The following is a 26012-nucleotide window of genomic DNA, read 5'->3' on the forward strand; positions in this document are numbered from 1 at the left end:
TATATCTATGAAGCTAGACACACACACAAATACACAGACACACACAAACACAAACACACAAACACACACAAAAAACACACCCAAACCCACGCACAAATTAATGAATGAGCAGATACACACTCACGCAGACACACAGGCAGGCTTACACACACACACACACACACACACACACACACACACACACACACACACACACACACACACACACACACAAATAAACAGGCACAAAACAACTCTATGTTCTCTTTTGTTTTATTATTTTATAGTCACAGATGATCAGACACATCGTTTTAGAAAAGAAATTGGTATTTTGCTTGTCAAAAAAAAATTATAATACAATTTTTTCCAATATAGATTATGTACAGAATGAGATTGTAATAGAAGCATCATCATGTCTCTATAATAAAGATGATGAGGGACTGAGGGGGGCCAAAGGGCCACAGCACAGAACCCATCTTCTCTACCAATAAATATAAACTGTATATATGGTGTATGTATGTATGTGTGTGTGTGTATACAGTACACTACCGGTCAAAGGTTTTAGAACGCCTACTCATTCAAGTGTTTTTCTTTACTTTTACTATTTTCTACATTGTAGAATAATAGTGAAGACATCAAAACTATGAAATAACACATGGAATCATGTAGTAACCAAAAAAGTGTTAAACAAATCTAAATATATTTTATATTTGAGATTCTTCAAATAGCCACCATTTGCCTTGATGACAGCTTTGAACACTCTTGGCATTCTCTCAACCAGCTTCATGAGGTAGTCACCTGGAATGCATTTCAATTAACAGATGTGCCCTTGTTAAAAGTTAATTTGTGGAATTTCTTTCCTTCTTAATGCATTTGAGCCAATCAGTTGTGTTGTGACAAGGTAGGGGGGTATACAGAAGATAGCCCTATTTGGTAAAAGACCAAGTCCATATTATCGCAAGAACAGCTCAAATAAGCAAAGAGAAACGACAGCCCATCATTACTTTAAGACACGAAGGTCAGTCAATGCGGAACATTTAAAGAACTTTGAAAGTTTCTTCACGTGCAGTCACAAAAACCATAAAGCGCTATGATGAAACTGGCTCACATGAGGTCCGCCACAGGAATGGAAGACCTAGAGTTACCTCTGCTGCAGAGGATAAGTTTATTATAGTTACCAGAAATTGCAGCCCAAATAAATTCTTCACAGAGTTCAAGTAACAGACACATCTCAACATCAACTGTTCAGAGGAGACTGTGTGAATCAGGCCTTCATGGTCGAATTGCTGCAAAGAAACCACTACTAAAGGACACCAATAATAAGAAGAGACTTGCTTGGGCCAAGAAACACGAGCAATGGACATTAGACTGGTGAAAATGTGTCCTTTGGTCTGGATTCCAAATTGGAGATTTTTGGTTCCAACCGCCGTTCAAGGCACACTTAACCAGCATGGCTACCACAGCATTCTACAGTGATACGCCATCCAATCTGGTTTTGGCTTAGTGGGACTATCATTTGTTTTTCAACAGGACAATGACCCAACACACCTCCAGGCGTGACCAAGAAGGAGAGTGATGAAGTGCTGCATCAGATGACCTGGCCTCAACAATCCCCTGACCTCAACCAAATTGAGATGGTTTGGGATGAGTCGGACCGCAGAGTGAAGCCAACAAGTGCTCAGCATATGTGGGAACTCCTTCAAGACTGTGGGAAAAGCATTCCAGATGAAGCTGGTTGAGAGAATGCCAAGAGTGTGCAAAGCTGTCATCAAGGCAAAGGGTGGCTTTGAAGAATCTCAAATATAAAATATATTTTGATTTGTTTAACCTTTTTTTGGTTACTACATGATTCCATGTGTTATTTCATAGTTTTGATGTCTTCACTATTATTCTACAATGTAGAAAATAGTAAAAAATAAAGAAAAACCCTTGAAAGAGTAGGAGTTTTAAAACTTTTTGACATTTGGCCTCACCAGGCATGAAGGAGACCAGGACAAGTGATATTACAGGGCAATGGATTTCCATCATCAGTTCTGTACATCATCATGTGTGCTTCACACACACACACACACAGCTCAACACACAAGCAAGTACACGCTGGGGCCAGATACGAAATTACAGTCGAGTTACAACAATAGGCCATCTCAAGTCAAAAAGAAAGAAAGGACGAATGAAAGGAAGAGAAAACCCTGTGAAGATGCCCATCTTTGTTCCTCTTTGATCAGAGCAGAAGCATGGTTATCTGATCAGAGCAGAAGCATGGTTATCTGATCAGAACAGAAGCATGGTTATCTGATCAGAGCAGAAGCATGGTTATCTGATCAGAACAGAAGCATGGTTATCTGATCAGAACAGAAGCATGGTTATCTGATCAGAACAGAAGCATGGTTATCTGATCAGAGCAGAAGCATGGTTATCTGATCAGAGCAGAAGCATGGTTATCTGATCAGAGCAGAAGCATGGTTATCTGATCATAGTGTTTTGGTGCCAGCAGAGTAGCACTTGACATTTGGCATGATTCAAATGGCCAGTTCCACAGGAAGCTACTCGGCTGGAAAATATTACTGTCTCACAGTCTGCCTCTCTCTCTCTCTCTCTTACTCCTCTCTCTCTCCTTCCCTCTACCTCCCTTCTAGCCTCCCCCATCTCTCTACCTTTCTCTGCCTCGTTCTCTCCTTGTCCCTCTACCTCCCTTCTAGCCTCTACCCTAAAAATATCTCTCCTTCTCTGCCTCTCAACCTTTCTCTCTCTCATAGCAGGTGCTATGAAAAGACTCAAGGACTCTCTCTCTCCCCTTTAGAATAAAAATGCTGAGAAAAAAAAAGCACCCTATCAAGACAAAGGACCTCACTGACGATCACAGAACAAAACGACCACAAAAAAAACAGACAACAGCAAAGTAAAGCCAGACCGAGGCAACAGATAGAAATCTGAAGAGAGGAGTGGGGAAGGACTAGATTGATCCCAGATCTGTTTGTTTATAGCCAACCACTCCTGTGCTCTTTGTACATTTAACACAATGTGATCTGGGACCAGACTAGAGGAGGACCTTGTTGTTCAAGCACTGTTTCTTTCCCCTCTAAATGGACGCACATAACCTCAAACTCAAAAAACCTCCCTTGTGCTTTCTGAACGGAGAGAATTATGACCTGGTGCCATGAAGATGAGATGAGAAAACACCACCACTTGGATTAAATAAAAATGATAATTAATTGATCTCTTTAGCCGGTTAATTATTGTTGTTTCCCCTCAATCTAACCTCTGGATGAGAGGATGTGATAGAAGAAGAGAGACGGAGGGAGCGAGAGAGAGAGAGACAAAGAGACAGAAAGACAGAGAGCAAACATGAGAGAGAAAGAGAAAGAGAGAAAGAGAAAGCGAGAGAGAGAGAGAGAGAGAGAGAGAGAGAGAGAGAGAGAGAGAGAGAGAGAGAGAGAGAGAGAGAGAGAGAGAGGAGAGGAGGAAAGGGCCTGTGAAGGGAAGATAGCACCAAATAATTGTTATCTTGCTGACTGTGTTAATCAGTGTGCCAATTCACTAGTGTAAAACATGTCAGGCTTTAAACTCCTAAACTCCAGTGTGAGAGGTGGAATGGAGGATGGGACAAAGGGGGCTGCACTGAGGTCAAAGGACTGAGGACATCAAGTCCATCAACAGTAACCTAGGGAAAACCTAGGGCACTACTTTTGGCCAGAGGCTTAGGTTTTAGTGCAGTAGGAGATATTGTACCACTTCAGATTTAACTAATGGTTACTGAATACTGATGACTGAGTTGATGTCGTTAGAGGCTCTGTTCAAAATGTGTGCTGTGTAGAGGGAATAGGGTCCAAAATTAGGAGGGCGCCATTTAGGACATATTCTAGACTGAGTAAGCTGTTGTGTTGTGTGGTTGGTCAGCTGGAGGAAGCAGCCAGGCTGGGGTTGAATGAGAACCCTCTTCAGGAAGCAGAGCAGGCAGGGAGGCAGGGAGGATGGGAGGCAGGGATGATGGGAGGCAGGGAGGATGGGACCTGATCACTCCTTATTTCATTATGGGGAAAGCTACATAAATCCACCAAATGGAGAGGAAGAGGCACAGAGGGAATATTATCATTTCTTCTTTCCTCCCCATCCCTCCCTCCTCCGCTATTTAGTGCACAGTGACTTTAATCATCACTTTGGCCAAAACACATTCAGCCTTGACACAGTCTGTCCGGAGGTGAATGGAGTGTGTGTGTGTGTGTGTGTGTGTGTGTGTGTGTGTGTGTGTGTGTGTGTGTGTGTGTGTGTGTGTGTGTGTGTGTGTGTGTGTGTGTGTGTGTGTGTGTGTGTGTGTGTGTATTTGTGTGCGTGCGTGCGTGCGTGCGTGCGTGCGTGCGTGCGTGCGTGCGTGCGTGCGTGCGTGCGTGCGTCCGGATGGAGGAGAATGGGAGGGGGGAGCAACACATTAAATTTGCAATAGTGATGCATCACCATCGCATTACTCCACAGATTAAAGAGAAGATCGTGCATTTAACTAGTTGGTGATGAAGGCTGTCTGATGGATGGCTGTCCTCCTGGACCACACTGGGGCACACAACAACCAACCACTCTTATCCTCAATCTATCCTCTATTTATCCTCTTTTCCTCCATCCCTCTATGGTGGGTGACACCACCAGGGAGAAGGAGAACTCCTGACCCCAAACCTCAATCCATCCCTCCATCCATCTATGGTGGGTGACACCACCAGGGAGAAGGAGAACTCCTGACCCCAAACCTCAATCCATCCCTCCATCCATCTATGGTGGGTGACACCACCAGGGAGAAGGAGAACTCCTGACCCCAAACCTCAATCCATCCCTCCATCTCTGCCTCTTTTCATCCCTCCATCATTGAGGAATAAGGAGAATTTGCACTGACCCTGGTGCAGCCAACCCCCTCTTCCTACCCTGGATCCATCCCTCCTTCCATCCACCCGACCTCCCTACTTTCCAACCAGTATGCAAAACATTCTGAAAAGCACCCGCATCTCAACCCGCTGAACCCATTTATTTATGCAGTTGTTTGATCCTGTTCTCAAGTAAGATACCGCCTCTCTCGTTTTTATAAGAAGAGATGGATAATAAAGGGGTTTGCATAAATTCAACTAAAGCCAACAGAGACTGACTTTCCCCTGGTCTTTGTTATACTGCATCTGTTTTGAAAGCGACGGATGTAAAGTGCTTGAGAGCTTATGGATGGCCAAGAAATGATTGATAAAGTAGAGCAGACAAACTGAAAGACATGAATCACGGGGATAGCACAGAGCTGGGAGGGTGCTGTGGCACTACTAGAGTGTAGAGGGAATGAGAACGAGAACACAGAGAGGGAGAGAAAGAATGAGAGAACATAGATTGTAAAGTTAAAGGGATCCTCAGGAAACAACATGACAAGACACATTCAGTTATTTTGTCTTGGAGCATTAAGCATCACAGTCAATCAGTCAGTCCAAGGGTACGCTCCGACCCTGATCCCTAACCTCTGACCTCTGCAGCTCGGCCTTGTGGGTAAAAGCCTTTCTGCTGTGTCCTGATTGGTCCTTAGGCTTCCCTGACCAATCCCCTTCACCCAGGCACCCAGTTCTGGCTGTGATGTCCCTGCGGCGCTCCGGCGAAAGCAGCTATGCTCATGCCCATGCCCACTCCTTGAGACAGGGATCCATCAAAGTTGAAGTCCATCCCCATCCCCTCTGTGTCCATGAAGTCATTGAGGTGGATGGACTCCACGTCACAGTCTAGGCTGCTGGGGAGAATGTCTATGTTACATTCCAGGTCTGGAGCCATGCGGCTGGGGTGGTGAGTGCTGTGGTGGGGGTGTCCCTGGTAGTTCTGGGTGGGGTGGAGGGTGTGGTGGTAGTAGCCATGCCAGGAGTCAGTCATAGTTATACCCTGGTGGTAGGTGGTACCGGGGTAGGGCTGGTGGCGAGGGTGGGGGTGAGGTGCCGGGGCGGAGGCCAGGCGGAGGCAGGGGTCCTGGTGTATGTCGAGAACAGAGGCGGGGTTGGGGGGAAGGGACGAGGGGTTGGGGGTGGGGAGGTGGGGGGTGAGGGGGCCATAGAGGCTAGGAGTTGGGGTGGGGGTTTTGAGGCTGTAGGGCTGCAGGATGTCTGTGTTGACTCTGGGAGAAAGAGCCTGGAGGGCTGGAGGTCTGGGTCCACCCTGGAGGTGACCGTGGAGATGACCCTGGTTGGACTGGTGAGTGTGGTCATGGCTTGTGTTCAGTTTGTGGTTGTGACTCTGGTTGTAGTCAGTGGCCGGGCTGAGGTGTTGTTTGTGGCTATGGTTATAGTCCAGGTTGGGTTGACCATGATTGTGGAGGCCATTCTGATGATGACCGCTGGGGTTCTGGTCATGAACTGAGCCGTGACCATTGTGTGGGCCTGAATTGTGTCCATGCTCATGGTTATTATGATTATGGTTGCTATGGCTATGATTGTGGCTGCTGCGACTCTGATTGTGGCTGTGAACCCCGTTAGTTACCTGGGTCAGCAGCGTGTGTGACTCCCCTCCTTGCCCTCCCAGTGTGACCATGTCCTTACTGCAGTACTGAGGACCTCCAGGCCCTCTGGTCAGCAGGCTCTGCAGGGCATTGTTCTCTGAGTAGGCCCTCAGGGGGCGCTGGAAGCTGGCTCGCTTGTTCTCCTGAATGGTCTGCATGGGTATGGGGGCATGGAGCTGCAGCATGCCCAGGGACGGCTGCCCGTAGACAGGGCCGCAGTAGGAGCCTTCCCCCTTGGGGCCGGTGCCGTAGGGGCTGGGGTAGCCATTACGAGGCTGGGTTTGTGGGTGGTTCTGGGGGTGGGGGTAGCCCTCTTCCAGGCTGATAGCCCCAGTCAGGTCAGTGAGTTGGGGCAGCTCCAAGGAGGTTCCAGGGCAGTGCCCCCCAGTGCCCAGGGCAGGGGAGCGAGTTGCGGTAGGGCTAGGATAGAGGCGGGGGGAGGTGGAGCAGGAAAGGCCTCCCTCCTCTGGCTCATCTGGCTCAGCCTCGGCCAGGATGGGAGAAAGGCAGCCACTAAGTGTCGAAGCCGAAGAGGAGGTCCGGGAGTGGAGATCCGTCCAGGCATCGTACTCCTCTCCTCCCACCCCTACTCCGCCCTTCCCTGCAGGACTACCATGCTCCGGAGACCCCTGATGCATCCCCGGTCGAGCCCCCTGACCCAGGCCGTAACCCTGCCGCCTGCCCCGACCAACAGCTCCACTGCCAGCTCCGGCTCCAGGCCTCTTACCCCTGGCCCGTCCTTTACTCTTCAGGTACTTGGTGCCGTTGGGGCAGTCGATTGTGGCGGCGCGTCGTCGGGGTCCCTTCCCCATCTTCCCTCCCTCTGGGTTCAGCATCCACCAGGAACTCTTCCCCGTCCCCTCATTCTGGACACGGACGAACCGAGTGTGGAGGGACAGGTTGTGGCGGATGGAGTTCTAGAGCAGAGATAGATGGGAAGGAGAGAAAGGGAGAGAGAGGGAGAGATAGGGAGAGGGAAAAAGAGAGATAAACAGAAACACCCAAGAGAACATTTAGGGTCAAATAATCACTTTTTTTAAACACACAATCATTTGAAATCAACACCAAACTATTTTACCTGAGAGAGGGAGAGATAAAAAGAGAAAGATGGAGGAGAGACTAAGGAGGGCGAAGCGCCTCAGAGCAGCGCCTCAGCGCCTCAGAGCTACAGCCAATCGATACCTCTCCCCTCTTCTCCTCTTCTCTCCCTTCTCCTCTCCACTCCTTTCCCTTCTTCTCCTCTCCTCTCCCCTACTCTCCTCTCTTCTCGACTCCTCTCCAATCCTCTCCACCCATCTCCTTGCCTTTCCCTTCCTCTCCTTTTCTTTCCTTTCCTGTCTGCACACACTCACTCCTGTCTGCACACACTCACACATAATACATAGGGTTTCAGCCAGACTCCACATCAAACTATCACCAAGGTTACAGAAATTAATCACGCGTGGCAACCCAATCACAGACACACTGTATCGATCGCAAGGCCTCCAAATATGAAACCCTGAGATCTAGCCAGGAGGCTGAATGAGAGAGAGGGAGACGGGAGAGGGGGGTGTAATTTGGCCGAGAGAATGAAGATCTGGAAGAGTGCCAGAAAAGGGGGGAGAGAGAGAGAGAGAGAGAGAGAGAGAGAGAGAGAGAGAGAGAGAGAGAGAGAGAGAGAGAGAGAGAGAGAGAGAGAGAGAGAGAGAGAGAGAGAGAGAGAGAGCAAGAGAGAGAGGTGAAGTCTATTTAACCTCTGTATAAACCATGACCCTATAAATAGTACCAGGGGCAGTGATTATAGCTGTTTGGATATTATGATAAAGAGAGAGGGAGATGGAGAGCGAGAGAGAAAGAGGGGGAGATGGACGGGGAGGGAGAGGGAGAGAGAGAGAGAGAGAGAGAGAGAGAGAGAGAGAGAGAGAGAGAGAGAGAGAGAGAGAGAGAGAGAGAGAGAGAGAGAGAGAGGAGTCAATAACCAGTAACATGGGCTGTGATAATAGCTGTAGCTGTGTGGATATTATGTCTGCCTCTGGTTAACCTTATTTAGGGGGCTAGGTCTACTAGGAAGAGATACAGTATGTGAAGTAAAACATGATGCTTCCCTACGGCTGTGTTCTAATATGCATACTAACACACTACTTACTACTCACTTCATAACTCAAGTGGCATAATAGTGTGCATATTGGAACAGGCCCTGTATGTCTTAAGCCCTGGGTTTCGTCTGAGTGTCTGCTATGTAGCTAATCTACAGCTCTATAGCAGTATTTGAAGTTGACGCCAACCTGGATATCAGCAGTACTCCTACTCTGAGTCACTTTTACAATATGGGCTCTGATGAGATCTAAACCAGCCTGCAGGAGAAGCTTAGCAGGGATAGAGATCGTCCGAGCTAGTCAAGCTAAGTACTCTACTATATCTGTGGCCAAGCATGTTCTTCAGCTATAGCCAAGTAAAGTAGCCTTTATCATTACCATACTCTTCCATTTTCCTTCCGTATCCCTTTTTCGATCTCATCTAATTTTCAACTTTCCCCTACTACACTTGTCCGTATCTTTTCTCCTCTCTTCTATCAATCTATGAAAAACAAAAAAACAATGTTTTAAGTGAGAATAGGCATTGGTCTGAAGTGCCACAATGCCTATTCCACCCATACTCTACAAAGGTTTTCCAGCACACAGCTTTGACCTACTACAGTAGCTGGTACTGCACTTCAAACTACAGTTGAAGTCGAAAGTTTACTTACACCTTAGCCAAATACATTTAAACTCAGTTTTTCACAATTCCTGACATTTAATCCTCGTAACAATTCCCTGTCTTAGGTCAGTTAGGATCACCACTTTATTTTAAGAATGTGAAATGTCAGAATAATAGTAGAGAGAATGATTTATTTCAGCTTTAACTCTTTCATCACATTCTCAGTGGGTCAGAAGTTTGCATACACTCAATTAGTATTTGGTAGCATTGCCTTTAAATTGTTGAACTTGGGTCAAATGTTTCGGGTAGCGTTCCACAAGCTTCCCACAATAAGTTGGGTGAATATTGGCCCATTCCTCCTGACAGAGCTGGTGTAACTGAGTCAGGTTTGTAGGCCTCCTTACTCACACATGCTTTTTCAGTTCTGCCATACATTTTCTGTGGGATTGAGGTCAGGGCTTTGTGATGGCCACTCCAATACCTTGACTTTGTTGTTCTTAAGCCATTTTGCTACAACTTTGGAAGTATGCTTGGGGTCACTGTCCATTTGGAAGACCCATTTGCGACCAAGCTTTAACTTCCTGACTGATGTCTTGAGATGTTGCTTCAATATATCCACATAATTTTCCTACCTCATCATACCATCTATTTTGTGAAGTGCACCAGTCCCTCCTGCAGCAAAGAACCCCACAACATGATGCTGCCACCCCTGTGCTTCACGGTTGGGATGCTGTTCTTCGGCTTGCAAGTCTCCCCCTTTTTCCTCCAAACATAACGATGATCATTATGGCCAAACAGTTCTATTTTTGTTTCATCAGACCAGAGGACATTTCTCCAAAAAGTGCGATCTTTGTCCTCATGTGCAGTTGCAAACCGTAGTCTGGATTTTTTATGGCAGTTTTGGAGAAGTGGCTTCTTCCTTGCTGAGCGGCCTTTCAGGTTATGTGATATAGGACTCATTTTACTGTGGATATAGATACTTTTGTACCTGTTTCCTCCAGCATCTTCACCAGGTCCTTTGCTGTTGTTCTGGGAATAATTTGCACTTTTTGCACCAAAGTACATTCATCTCTAGGAGACAGAACGCATCTCCTTCCTGAGCGGTAGGACGGCTGCGTGGTCCCATGGTGTTTATACTTGTGAACTATTGTTTATACAGATGAACATGGTACCTTCAGGCATTTGGAAATTGCTCCCAAGGATGATCCAGGCTTGTGGAGGTCTACAATTTTTTTTCTGAGGTCTTGGCTGATTTCTTTTGATTTTCCCATGATGTCAAGCAAGGAGGCACTGAGTTTGAAGGTAGGCCTTGAAATACATCCACAGGTATACCTCCAATTGACTCAAATTATGTCAATTAGCCTATCAGAAGCTTCTAAAGCCATGACATCATTTTCTGGAATTTTCCAAGCTGTTTAAAGACACCGTCAACTTATTGTATGTAAACTTCTGACCCACTGGAATTGTGATACAATGAATTATAAGTGCAATAATCTGTCTGTAAACAATTGTTGTAAAAATGAATTGTGTCATGCACAAAGTCGATGTCCTAACCGACTTGCCAAAACTATAGTTTGTTAACAAGACATTTGTGGAGTGGTTGAAAAATGAGTTTTAATGACTCCAACCTAAGTGTATGTAAACTCCCGACTTCAACTGTATGTGTAGGCAGGTTGCTTAGGATTCAAACTTCTCAAACTGTCTAATTCATTCTCTTTGAGGAGGTGCTTCCACAATCATGTGATTTGTACCGCATACAAGGTCAAGTATTGTATTCTTTACACAGTACGGTAAGACGGTATCCCATTACACCACCTTTTCATGCTTTTTAAAAATTAAATGAACGCAAGCTTGTCTTTAATACTTACAAAACCATCAGGCTTGATTGAGCTGTTTTGTCTTCTAGTAATGTGGTGAATGCCTGTATTTCTATAAACCTTTTTTTTTTTTTTTTTTTTTAATCCTTTTTTTTTTATTATTTTTTTTTTTATTTTATTTTTTTATTTTTTTTTATTTTTTTTGGGGGGTGGATCAGCTTAATATTGCGGAAAGAATGTTGCTTCCAATGTAATTGTCTGCATCATTTCCAATCCCCCATATTTTTTTGGGTAAATATATATATCCATACACGCATGCATACATATATACATATATACATACACATACCTATATAGACATACATACTTTTTTAAAGAATATACCTTTATTATTATTCCCCGCAACCCTACCACCGCTCCCCCAATTGGAGTAAACTAATAAACACTTCTGCTTTTACCTTCAATTTATACATCTTATACCTATTTTACAGACACAGACTACTTTATAATAGTTCTCTCTTGTTTGTTCTTAGTCCTTCCTCTATTTCTGTTGTCCATCCAATTTTATTTCCACTTGTAACTGTGCTATTTCACAAAAGCTCCGCACCTATACACATTTCACAGATCCCGTATGCCCTACATTGTTTATCTTGTTATTAGTCCCACCCTTCAGTTCCACTCAACCCTTCCCATCTATCTTCCAACATCATCCATTTCGGATTTTTATTTGCCATATATTTTTCAACTGTGCTGTGATGCTTCACAAAAGATTTGAACCTTCCTATTCTCATAGCTTCTACAGATTGTAAATTAAAAATAAACATTTTTGCTAAAATAATTATTATATTATTGATTGATTGACTATGGCTTTTCAAATCCCCCAGTATTGCTATCTGTAGCGTTAGTTCTAGGCAAATGTTGCAATTCTTCAGCCATTCCTGGACCTGTGACCAAAAACGAGCTACATATGGACAATACCAAAATAAATGATCTAATGACTCTGCCTCCTCACAACAGAATCTGCAGAGCTGGGAAGATTGTATACCCCATATATATAACATTCTATTAGTTGCAAGAATTTTGTACAGTAATTTAAATTGAAAAATTCGAAGTTTTGAATCCGGCGTTGTTTTGCGTATCAATTCATAAACCATGTGCCATGGAATGGGTACATCGAAAATCTCTTCCCAACTATTTTGCAATTTATATGGCACAGCTGTCAGTTTTTTGGTCCTTAAATGAAATTGGTATATGTTTTTATTTATCACACTTTTCTTTAACCATTTATGTTCTTTAATACAGGGCCGACATACAAGTTCCTTACTTTTTTCCCCTTCTACTTGCCTCTTCCATTTTTGTGGTAATGCTGCAATTAATTGGTTGTAATTTTGGGTAGAGCAGACATTTCCATATGTCTGTGTTAGCTGCATGTGTGACATAACTCCACCAGTCCTATTTATGATATCATTCACAAAAATTATACCTTTTTTAAACATTTCTTCGATAAATACAGTTTTTTTATCAATTACTATATTTGAATTTAACCACAATATTTGTTGTACTATTTGTTCCGTCCTTTCAGGTGGATTAAACTGAAATTGCAACCAACTTTCTAAGGCTTGTTTAAAAAATAAGGATATTTTGGAGATTATTTCCTTTTCAAACAACCGAAAGTGAGCAGGTGTAATCTGAATAAAGGGAAAAAGGCCCTTCTTGAACATAGGATGAGACATTCGTACCAATTTACTAGAGAACCAGTTTGGATTTAAGTATAACTTTTGTATGACTGATGCCTTTAGTGAGAGGTCTAATGCTTTAATATTTAATAATTTCTGCCCTCCGAATTCATATTCGTTATATAAATAGGCCCTTTTAATTTTATCTGGCTTGCCGTTCCAAATAAAATGGAATATTTTTTGTTCATATAATTTAAAAAGCAGGTCACTAGGTGTAGGCAAAACCATAAGCAAATAGGTAAACTGTGATATGACTAAAGAGTTAATCAGGGTGATTTTTCCACAAATAGACAAGTATTTTCCTTTCCATGGTAGCAAGATCTTATCTATTTTTGCTAACTTTCTATAAAAATTTATTGGAGTGAGATCATTTCTTTCTTTTGGGATTTTTATACCGAGTATGTCCACATCTCCGTCAGACCATTTAATTGGTAAACTACATGGCAATATAAAATGTGTATTTTTTAGTGATCCAATACGTAATATGGTACATTTATCATAATTTGGTTTTAATCCAGAGAGGATAGCAAAGGTATCTAGATCCTCTATGAGGCCGTGGAGAGACTCTAGTTGTGGTTTTAAAAGAAAACATGAATCATCAGCGTACAATGACACCTTAGTTTTTAAGCCACGGATTTCTAATCCATTAATATTAATGTTTGATCTAATTTTAACAGCTAACATTTCGATGGCAATAATAAATAGATATGCCGATAGTGGACAACCTTGTTTTACTCCTCTAGATAGTTTAAAACTTTCTGAGATGTAGCCATTATTTACTATTTTACACCTAGGGTTACTATACATAATTTTAACCCATTTTATAAGAGATTCCCCAAAATTGAAATATTCTAGGCATTTATATATAAACTCCAGTCGTACTTTATCAAAAGCCTTTTCAAAATCAGCTATGAAAACCAGACCTGGTGTCCCCGATATTTCATAGTGTTCTATTGTTTCCAGTACTTGCCTTATATTATCTCCAATGTATCGTCCATGTAAAAAACCTGTCTGATTAGGATGAATAATATCTGACAAAACTTTTTTTATTCTATGCGCCAAGCATTTTGCTAGGATTTTTGCATCACAACACTGAAGTGTAAGAGGTCTCCAATTTTTTAATTGGACTGGATCTTTATATATACCACTTGGGTCCTGTTTCAGTAATAACGATATCAGACCTTCTTGTTGCGTGTCTGATAATCTACCATTTATATAGGAGTGGTTAAAACAAGCTAATAATGGTCCTTTGAGTATATCAAAAAAAGTTTTGTATACTTCCACTGGTATGCCATCCAGCCCTGGAGTTTTCCCATCCTTAAAGGCCCCAATTGCATCAAGCAGTTCCTCCTCTGTAATTTGGCCTTCACATGAGTCTTTCTGTACAGATGTTAATTTTACATTATTAATAGGAAAAAAATCCATACAATTAGTTTCAGTTAGTGGAGATGGAGGAGCCTGAAACGAAAACATATTCTTAAAGTACTTTACTTCCTCTTTCAAAATATCATTTGGTGAATCATGCGTGACTCCATCATTTGTAACAAGTTTTAATACATTTTTTTTGGTAGCATTTCTATATTGAAGATTGAAAAAGAATTTGGTGCATTTTTCCCCATATTCCATCCAGTTCGCTTTATTTTTATAATATATTACACTGGATCTTTCTTGAATAAGTTCCTCCATTTCTTTTTGTTTTTCCTCTAACTTATTCTGTGCCTCTATGGTACTGTTTTTATTGCTATCTAACTGTACTGTTAGTCCTTCAATTTCCTTTGTTAATATGGACTCTTTTGATCTAAATTCCCTTTGTTTTATAGATGAGTACTGAATTGCATGGCCTCTAAAGGCACACTTAAAAGTGTCCCGTACAATAAGGGGATCTGCTGTACCTATGTTATGTCTGAAAAAGTCAGTTATAAAATCTTCTGTCCTAGTTCTAAACAATTTATCATCTAGTAGACTTTGATTAAATTTCCAATATCCTCGCCCACGTGGAAATTCTGTAAGAGAAATATATATGCCAATTATGTGATGATCCGACCGCATTCTGTCCCCTATCAACACTTTTTTAACTTTTGGTGCCAGAGAGAATGGTATAAGAAAGTAGTCAATACGACTAGCTTGATTCAGCCTCCGCCATGTATATCTCACTAAATCAGGGTATTTAAGTCTCCATATATCCACTAATTCCAATATATCCATGACATTCATGATTTCCTTAAGTGCCTGAGGGTGATAGTTTGTAGTGTGATTTCCTTTCCGGTCTATAGAGGTATTTAAGACCGTATTAAAATCTCCCACTATAATAATAGAGTCTAGTGTTGCTTGTAGAGTTGATAAATTCTTATATATATTTTCAAAGAAGCTTGGATCATCATTATTCGGACCGTATAGGTTAACAAGCCATATTTGTTTATTGTCCAATAACATATTTAAAATAATCCATCTACCTTGAGGATCTGTTTGGACAATTTGCACATTTGGATCAAAATTATTGTTAATTAAAACCATCACCCCTTTTGAATTTCTTTGCCCATGGGAGAAATATATTTTGCCCCCCCAGTTCTTTTTCCACAAAACTTCATCTAAAACTGTTGAATGGGTTTCCTGTAAACAATAGATATTATAATCCTTCTCTTTTAGCCAGGTAAATACTGATCGTCTTTTCTTATTATCTGCTAAGCCATTACAATTGTAACTGGCTATACTTATTTCACCACTTACCATAATGAGACACACCTTTCATTCTTTTAATCAGAATATATTTTTGTAAACGTACTATTAAAAAGTAACATAATGATTGAGTGTCTATATAGTTGTACCATGATATTTGCATTTCTACTAAGTAAACCTCCAATTGGTCCCTACTATTCCACCCGCTAAAAGGCCTCATCTCGAGATGGCTTGTCATCCCAATGCCCGGTAGACCACCCTCGACCCCCTGTATCCCATAGCCCTGAACCGACTGGGATCCATTCTTTGAAAAGAGCATACAGTGCCATTTACCGAATTGAAGAAGATCAATTACCATATGCATTTCCATTGCCCTCACCTCGATTTGTATTATATATATCTGTGGATCATCCTCTATTGTCCCTAACATCTTTTACTTCTTCCTTCGCAACAGTTGTGGGATACACACATACACCCACACACACTCAGCCCTTACCCCCACACAACCATAAGCTCACTTTCTCAACAATTGCACCATCCCAGAGCCCAACTCAAGATGGGTCATGATTTACAAATGCACTTGCAGTTGCAGCTGCATGAGAAGGCCTGCAAGACCGCACAAAAAATTAGCAAAAATTGAGAGATTTATTTACCATTGTCATATCCTAGATAATGGAGGTCAAATGTACACCTTATTCCTGAAACACCCACAATACGGCCACCCGTCATGACCATGTCCCCACGCATCTCCATGCAGTCCGACTTTGATTTTGTGCCGCCAGGGCCACAATAATATACCCCCTCTCTGAATGTCCGAGTGTGACCCCCTCCCCATGGGTTACTGCAGCTAGTGTTGCCAGCACTGCCACTGCCTGGGTGGGGGCACCCCACCGGAATCCCCACCGGCTAGGTACAAGGTCGTCATGGTTCTCATTAGCAGCTTTGAGAATTTCCTTGTATATTATGCTCTCCCTTTATGGGGCTTTGGCTTTGCAGGACCAACCCTGCCAAGCAGGCTCAGAATCTTGAGGGGGCAGTGCTGCTCTTGGTCTCTGACCTCATTTTAGCTGCATACAGACCGCTTACAGCGGGCACATATAACAGTTAGGGACTTCTCCTTAGTATCTGGGTCATTCAGGTGGGTGTCTAGGGTATAGTGCCATGGACCGTACCATTAAAATAGGATAATAAATAATTAGATATAATTTATAAAAAAATAAATAAAAAATGTAGTTCTCCATGATAGGACAATAAATAAATAAGACGTATAATTCATTATAAAAGTATATCCATCATCTTAACAACATTGAAAGCCCTCTCATACCCGGCTCACAGCAATACATTGGCTCTGGGATATGCAACCATTTCATTACTCACTCACTCAACTTTCCAAACATAACAAATAAAATAAAAAATAAACACAAACCATACCATCCACACATACTGTGCCTTCTGTTTACTTAGTTTTTATCTTCACTATGTTGAATTAGTGCTTGTGTGTTCAATTAGTTATATGTGAAGATTTATAGAAAAGCTATATTTTTTATTGTATTGTTACAATCAGTAACCGGGCTTGAATTGTGTTTATTTCCCTCGTCTATGAGAACTTTGTAATTTTTAAAATAACCATGGAGTAGTCTTTGTGTCTCTGAACAACTGGTTATCAATATATAGTTTATCAACGACGAGAGCTACTCGTTTCGCTTTTAATCTATTTTCTTTGAAAATTGGATACAGAACTTTGCGCCGTTCTGCAATTTCCTTCGGAAACTGATCATTCATGCCAATTTTGGTCCCAGCAAGTCTTTTACCCAGGCTTTTAACCATTATTTTATCTTTAAATGAAGCAAATTTGGCAACGATTGGGCGTTCGTACCTCTGCCCTCTCTGTCCGAAGCGGTGAACGCGTTCAAGTTGGATTTTGTCGATAACTTCGAGTGGAATCTGAAGCGCTGTAAGGAGGAACTCTCTAACTATAGATTCAGGAACTTCTCCTTCTTTTTCTTGGATACCTGTAAGTACCAAATTCTCTCTCATGGATCTAGTTTGTATGTCCAGTAAGGTTTCTTTCAGAACGGTGTTCTCCTTTTTAATTCCATTCATTTCGGTTTCAATCTTATTGACTGTCCCTTTTAGCGCGTGTGTTTGCTTCTCCAATGTCGCAGCTTTTTCATCACTCATCTCTAGGCTTGCCTTCAACTCTTTTATATCCTTACTAACTAATTCAAGTATACCCAGTTTGTCATTTATTGATTTTAACAGATCGGTTTCGACCTTTACCATTCCCGGTGGTGAGAATATTAAATCATCAGTGTCTGTAGAAGAGTCACGTTTTCGTTTTGTAATCGGTTCCCCTGTCTTACTCTCCGTCATGTTTGGTTGTTGCCTGTTTTCGTAATATTTGTCGATAAATGTCTCTAGTTTTAGGATTTGTTTTGTGTTATTGTCCAGATTGAAGGTTATCACTCACCAGATTAAGTAGTGCTAATATTTTAGTCTAATTTAGCAGATATTTCGAATATTATGTTTTATCTTGAGGTGCTCTACATAAATCCCTTCAGTCCGCCATTACCCTTACGTTACCTTTACGTCATACGTCAGCATCTATAATGGACACTTACCACGCTGCGCATTGGTCCGACCTTTCTTTCTCCTCGTCAGATGAGGAGCAAAATATTAGCAAAATATGTATTGAAAAAAAGAATCATATTAACATCCTTTTTTGGTCAGTAGGAGCCCTGCATAACAACAGTACAGTAGCTCAGATAGATAGAGCCTGTCTGCAATCCTGATTTCTGTAACTGTTAGCTTACCTGTGTAATATTGACATAAGCTCAGAACCACTTGTGTTTCAAACATGGTCTTGTTTTATCAATTGCTTTGCTGATCAATGGACAGTTCATTACCTCTGTCAAAATAATATGCAGCTTAACCTTTTCGAAATATCTCTAACGGTCGTCTCAGCATGAGTTGTTGTCAGTATGCACTCACTGTTCCAAAATGTGATTATTACGCAACAGGACAGTTAACACGCGCTGCATGCTAATTATCTATAGGCTATGTTTCAACTTGTCAAATTCAAATTATTTTCTAACATGTTTTATTTTCTTAACAACAGTTTGAATTGAGGTGTGGTCCACCTCCTCATTGATTCACATAAAAGTAGCCCATTTCAGTATTGCGGACAATTTATGTTTGAGACTTTACTGAGCCGGACAAACTTCTCTAGGAGAACCCAAGCACTTCCCTATTGTTTCTGCAGATCAAGTATGCAGACATTTGCACAGTCCTGCACGAACTGGCACATTTTCTGGCTGGCATGTACAGTTTTATTCATGTTTTCAAGTACTGGTGACAACTAATGCATTACGATTGTTGCATAGATTGTAATGGACACCTATGATGTGTGTAAATTACATTTTTTGAAGGTTGTACTGATTATAATGAGCTAATGCTAAGCTATTTGCCAGCTATGTCTGGCGCCATGTTTGTTGACATGTTGACATGTATACAATGCATTCTGGGTGTCATAGATACATCTGTCAGACCAAAGATGTTATACCGAGGTGAAGGAATGGTTCTCTCATCTTTCGAGTAAAATTACGGAAGTGAATGAAGGGAAGTGAATGATCGTAGACGACACACCCCCTTCAACGTGCATACTGCAAACAGACCAAACTCATCTTGTCTCCTCTTATTATCTTTGGTTGAAGCAAAAAAACAAACATGGCAGCATACACAAACATCGTCGGATTACTAAAAAGTGTTTTATCAATGGTGAGCTCACTCGTGATGTGATGAATTATAAATAGTAATTGCTATTACCTAATTCATATTGTGGTTTCTGTCAGCCGAGAGTTACCTAAATATGACTGCTTGTGTTACGTCAATCTTTCCTCAGTTCGAGCTAGGACAAATGTAGCCTACATTTTCCGGTTTGGAGGATTGTGTAATAATGTTGCTTCTTCTGTAAATTTCTGAACATTGCATCCAAAAACAAATTGGTCACATTCAGGACATAACTTCATAAGGACTGTGTTTGTGCAAAATGTTTCTGTGAAAAAACAGTGTGGCCAGCTCAAACACTGACTGTTGTGTCAATCGAAACTGACATTCTAAATAAGCGATCTAATCACACCGGTTTGAGCATATGCTGCAGAGACCACTGTAGAATGATCACACCCGTTTGTTGGTACATGTGAAAAGGTTAGAGTTATGTTTGTAGTTGTACACATTTACAATAGACCTATATCTAAAAATACATACAGACAAATTACATACAGTATATATTGAAGAGTATGAATTAGGCTATTTGAGAATGTTTGAATCCTAAGCAACCTGAGCAAACATAGTTTGATGTACAATACCAACATACAGTGCATTCGGAAAGTATTCAGACCCCTTGACTTTTTCCACATTTTGTTACGTTACAGCCTTATTCTAAAATGGATTAAATCATTTTTTCCCCTCATCAATCTATGCACAATAACCCATAATGATAAAGCAAAAACAGGTTTTTAGGAATGTTTGCAAATGTATTAAAAATAAAAAATGGAAATATCACATTTACATAAGTATTCAGATCCTATACTCAGTACTCTGTTGAAGCACGTTTGGCAGCGATTACAGCCTCAAGTCTTCTTGGGTATGAGGCTACAAGCTTGGCACATCTGTATTTTGGGAGTTTCTCCCATTCTTCTCTGCACATCCTCTCAAGCTCTGTCAGGTTAGATGGGGAGCTGCACAGCTATTTTCATCTCTCCAGAGATGTTCGATCGGGTTCAAGTCCGGGCACTGGCTCGGCCACTCAAGGACATTCAGAGACTTGTCCCGAAAGCCACTACTGCATTGTCTTGGCTGTGTGCTTAGGGTTGTTATCCTGTTGGAGGGTGAAACTTCACCCCAGTCATCAAGGATCTCTCTGTACTTTGCTCCGTTGATTTTTCCCTTGATCCTGACCCTGCCGCTGAAAAACATCCCCACAGCATGATGCTGCCACCACCATGCTTCACCATAGGGATGGTGCCAGGTTTCTTCCAGACGTGACGTTTGCATTCAGGTCACAGAGTTAAATCTTGTTTCTCATGGTCTGAGAGTCTTTAGGTGCCTTTTGGCAAACTCCAAGCAGGCTTTCGTGTGCTTTCATGTGGCCTCCATCTGGCCACTCTACCATAAAGGCCTGATTGGTGGAGTGCTGCAGAGATGGTTGTCCTTCTGGAAGGTCCTCCCATCTCCACAGAGGAACTCTGGAGCTCTGTCAGAGTAACCATCGGATTCTTGGTCACCTCCCTGACCAAGGCCCTTCTCCCCTGATTGCTCAATTTGCCCGGGAACTTTGACTTCGACAGACCTTTTAAATGTGTGGATGTGTTCAGTCCAAAATTATTTTGTTAATTCACTCAGTAGTGATTACACGTTTATTTATCTTGCTTGGTTAAAATATAGTAGTCTAAAAACAGTTAATTTGTTGAAAACAGATTAATTTAATAAAGTTAACCAAGTTAGCATTTCCTTTTCTTTTGACTGCACACTGCTGGCTGGCTGCAACCTGATCTCATAGCATTTCTTATTATTATCTACATAAATCCGAGACACTCCATTTAGTTTGGTATGTTACATTTTGTATGGTATGTATTCATTTGTGGATGTCCATCATCCATTTCGCATGATATGTTATGAATTACAATTCGTATGACATGTTATGATTTTGCAATACATATGATATGTTACGAATTCCAAATTGTTGTGGCTAACATTAATGTTAGCTAGGTTAGGGTTAAGGTTAATGTTAGGAGTTATGTTAAAGGATTAAGGTTGGGGTTAGGGGAAGGCTAACATGCTAAGTAGTTGCAAAGTAGCTAGAAACTAGTAAGTAGTAGCAAAGTTGGTAATTAGCTTAAATGCTAAAGTTGTCCATGAAGAGGTTGGAACACTCAACCTTTGGGTTGCTAGACCTTTGTGTTATACACCCATCCTTCCACCCCGACCAACCACCCTCGTTTTTGCCATATGTAACCCTATGTCTTGTGAAACCATACCAAACATAACATATCATACTAATTTCATTGTCCTGGATTTACATGTACTATGTTACGTCTAGTCTATCAGACCAGGCTGCAACACAGCATGTCACACATGCAGTGATTTTGATGTTTTCCCCTGGTGCACCGTGTGCAGCCCCCTGACTACTTTTTACTTGTGCGTGGTGACTTTAGATTTTCTGTGAACACACTGAAAAGTAACTTAACACTGTGCTGATCAGTCAGCACAAATTTGGATTAGAAGAATGACAAGACAGCTGGAGAAGGCCTATGCATTTGAAACAGCGATGCTGTCAGTCTGGTAAGTTGATGCTAGCGTGCACAACTGAGGTTCTGTTTACATGTGTGTTTGGGGTTCGACTATATGCGGTTCTTAACTATCTTTCTGTCTTTTAACAAAACAATATGTATTCTTGGCTATGGTTTGTGTGGTCTTGGTTGTTCTTCGAGGAAATGTAGCGTAACTAACTGTTTGAAATCTGGCTACCTCATTTTACCATATTTAGCTTGGTCTGTGCAATGCAAATTAACATCAGTTTGGTGGTTTTAAACTTAACGTAACTAGCTAGTTATGTTTTGGGTAAGAAAGTATGATCTATTGTGGTGCATGAACTGGCCATACAAGTGAGCTAATGTTACAATATTAAGGTTACTAAGGTTACTATTGTCGTGTCTATAGTCTATTTCCCCACCTGGTTTTATTCCCCCATCACATGTAGCTCACAGGTCTCCTCATCTCATCCCGTTCTCTATCTTCATTCTCTCATTCTCTCCATCATTCTCTCCTCTGCCTCCTGTCCAATTTTGCTGCTCTCCTCTACCATTCATCTTTCTCTCTGTGGCACTCCGCATCTCCTAATCACGCCATCTCTCATTCTCTCCTTCTCTCCACCCATCTATCTATTTTCTAGTCACCTCAGGTGACACAATTTCCACTCCCCCCATTCACATGGAAAAGCAACCAAATACCCAGAAACAAATGAAATGGGAGATACAAATCTATATTCAAGAGTCTCCTAACCACCCACCTCCCTGTGGAATCAATATAGTGTCTGTCAGTGTATATGTTCCCCTCCTAACCCTAAACTATGGGCCCTACCAGTGGAAATTGGACTCCCTCCCGAGTAAATAGATTAGCTACGTCTCTTTGTTGGTTGGTATTGTGTTGAAAGCAAAACACCTGAACAAAAGATATAGTGTCCTGTCGATCCTCACAAAACATCTCCAGGAAAATGCAGCAGCTAAGTGGGTTGCAAATCAATCCTGGGTCCTACCTACAATTTCCTATCTCCCAGAGCCCCCCCACAGTGACTTCTAACTGGCAAATGTACCCCATCCACCAATCCACCACTGACAACATGCTGCTTTGACTCCAGTCTTTTTACAGCGGAGTGGAAATCGGATAAGAGATGTATTTATGTCCTTTCCGCCCTACGAGGGGTCCTCAGCAGAAAATGCAAAGCTGACAAATTACATGAGCAGTTATGAGCACAAGCTGATGCAATAGCCAGATGCACTTCCACTCACACACCGACCCACAACACAGCAGTAGAGATGCAGCGGTGGTATACACCACATACAGCGAGTATACTAACAGACTTAATCAAAGGCAAATTGAATGATGGCATAGTGAGCTAGGCCAACGTGAGATCGACCCACATCAGGTGATCTGAGAGAGACGCCCTGACAGGTTCCTCACATGACGGTGGGCTCCAGCTGGGCGTAACGATGGCAACAGAGTAAACCAAACGAGAGAGGGAGTAGAGAGAGACAGAGAGAGATGAAGTGTGTATGTGTGCGTGTACGTGTAATGTGTGTGTGTGCATGTGCATGGCAGTCAGATGCTGTTTGATGATGCTGCAGGCAGAGAAGGCAGCTACTCCAAATAGACTTTTATCTGAGTCTGACAGATTTGTGTTCCTATCCACCAGGGAGCCTGAATCAGCAGCAGTCACCACTCTTCACTACCTAGCGAACTATCGCTACCTATGTGGAACAGTCAGCCCCACTGATTAGCAAGTCAAGTGTGGTAAAACATACTACCACCACTATCACTGTTACTACCCTACTAGGAGTACGGGACCTTAGCCTTGTATTACCAGACTGATGACCATTACATGAATCATTTATGTAAGTTCGCAAGAGGCTACTGGGACCTATAGGGAACCTATAAGAATATAATATAAATTATATTTTACTTAAAAGGAGGTTTGATTTTCACATCCATAACAAACATTGGAGTTGTCCATTGTGGTTAACACTGTTCTGCACAACCAGGATACAAATGAGCAAGTTTAGGGGTGTTCAACCACCGTGTCATATCTCACTGCCATACTGTATTAACACTAGTCTCTATATTAACTTGTCACAAAGATATTCTATCATGAAGCTGAGAGGCCTTGCCTGAGGCTGGGCGAGATTGAGTGTGACACAAGCACACGTACACACGTACACACACACTGGGAGAGATTGAGTGTGACTGATAGCACGGTGAGTGACCTCGTCTTCAGGTCTCTACAGTTCTACTCCTGCAGGGTGAGTTGTGTAACAGGCTAGCACTGCTGCTGTGTGTTCCGCCAGGTCAACCGTGATACAAGTCAGTATTCGACGTACATCCATGTCTGAGGACATCTGAAAATGACGTGGAAACTGTCCACTAGGGGGCAACAGTGAGTGCTGTTACCTTCAAGTAGGTTTCGGATTTGCTAGGACGTTGTGGACAAGGATGGCGGATGTGCGTAAGCATCTGCTTCTTGTGCCAAAGGTCACATTTTTGAATCCAGCAATAGAAAGCTGTTTTTGAGATTTTTGTTTTAAGCCTACCCCAAGCCTTACTTTAACCATTTGGAGTTAATGCTTAATCTTAAAATGTATGAGTTAATGCCTAAACTTCAGCCTAACCTTAAAAACGTGGAGTTAATGCCTAAACTTAAACACTTCAACATTTTTAATTTGCAACAACTTCGAAATGTTACATTTGAGAAACATGGATGAACGTGTAATTCTGACGTGAGACTGTGAGAGCTAGTTGGTGTGTGTGTTTCCAGGCTAGCACTGCTGCAGCTCATGTGTAGTCTGGAGTATAAATAGAAACTGAGTTTGACCCAGACTCACCACGCTCGGCCGGCTGTCTCTCTCTCTCTTGCTCTCGCTCTTTCCCTCCCTCTTTCTTTCTATCGCTCTACACACACACACACTCTCTCAATACACACACTACATACCTAATCCCTCTCCAGCCTGGGTAATCCAGGACAATCCCAGGCTAATCCTGCTTAAATCTCGGCTACTCCTTAGCTGGGGCTCACCCCGACACCGCAGCGACAGGACACGGATTGGTCGATCAGTAGGATCATGACGATTTTGAGTGGAAACGGTGACTATGACGATGATATGTGACAAAAATGGTGGGACAGAACAAAAACAAGCGCAGGTTGCTTGACCGGCATGGCTGGACATATGGACAGCTTGACCTGTCCACGTCACAAAGTCCCTGTTGATATTCTCTGAGGAAAACATGTTTTTCACTGCTAGCGTTCAGCAGTACACAACTGCCAGTTTCAAATCAGTATACGGCCATCTCTTAACAGATGTACCATATCTCTATGTTATCAGTCCTGATCCTGGTGGGGAATCAACTAAAGAAACATATAACAGTTGTTCTAGCCTGGTCCCAGATCTGTTTGTGCTGTCTTGCCAACTTTTACTGTATGGTCACTGACCAGACTACAGTTGTTCGTGAAGAGAATGCAATGCTGTGAGACACCAGTGATATCTGGCCAATCAGCTCAATCCTATTTATTGGACATTGATCCTGATGCCACAATAAGGTCTTAAAAAGCCTTGATGAAGAGTCTCCTTAATGCCGGATCTAGGAGGCTTTCACCTCAGACAAACTGATCCCAATCAGACAGATAGTCCCTTTGGCACACGGACAGTACCTTCCAATAACAAGATTTGATTGGGACGTACAGTGCATTCGGAAAGTATTCAGACCCCTTGACTTTTCCACATTTTGTTACGTTACAGCCTTATTCTATAATGGATTAAATCATTTATTTTCCTCATCCATCTACACACAATACCCCATAATGACGAAGCATAAACAGGTTTTTAGAAATGTTTACAAATGTATTAAAAATAAAAAACATATCACATTTACATAAGTATTCAGACCCTTTACTCAGTACTTCGTTCAAGCACCTTTGGCAGCGATTACAGCCTCGAGTCTTCTTGGGTATGACGCTACAAGCTTGGCACACCTGTATTTGGGGAGTTTCTCCAATTCTTCTCTGCAGATCTTCTCAAGCTCTGTCGGGTTGGATGGGGAGCGTCGCTGCACAGCTATTTTCAGGTCTCTCCAGAGATGTCCGATTGTGTTCAAGTCCGGGCTCTGGCTGGGCCGCTCAAGGACATTCAGAGACTTGTCCCGAAGCCACTCTTGCTTTGTCTCGACTGTGTGCTTAGGGTCGTTTTACTTTTTTACTTTTGGAAGGTGAACCTTTGCCCCAGTCTGAGGTCCTGAACGCTCTGGAGCAGGTTTTCATCAAGGATCTCTCCTTACTTTGCTCTTCGATCCTGACTAGTCTCCCAG

At 42.2% G+C, this 26012-nt stretch overlaps 1 protein-coding gene across 1 annotated transcript in view; it reads right to left on the minus strand.

The window, feature by feature from the left end:
- Window positions 1-5541: 5541 nt before the first annotated feature.
- Window positions 5542-26012, minus strand: part of LOC120026870 (forkhead box protein O6-like) — a 53640-nt gene continuing 33169 nt past the window's right edge. The window contains exon 2 of the mRNA XM_038971589.1: window positions 5542-7392. Within this exon, the coding sequence (XP_038827517.1) occupies window positions 5542-7392 (1851 nt within the window). The remainder of the gene's footprint in view (window positions 7393-26012) is intronic.

The sequence above is a fragment of the Salvelinus namaycush genome, chromosome 32, assembly GCF_016432855.1.
Source record: "Salvelinus namaycush isolate Seneca chromosome 32, SaNama_1.0, whole genome shotgun sequence".
Lineage (NCBI taxonomy): Eukaryota > Metazoa > Chordata > Actinopteri > Salmoniformes > Salmonidae > Salvelinus > Salvelinus namaycush.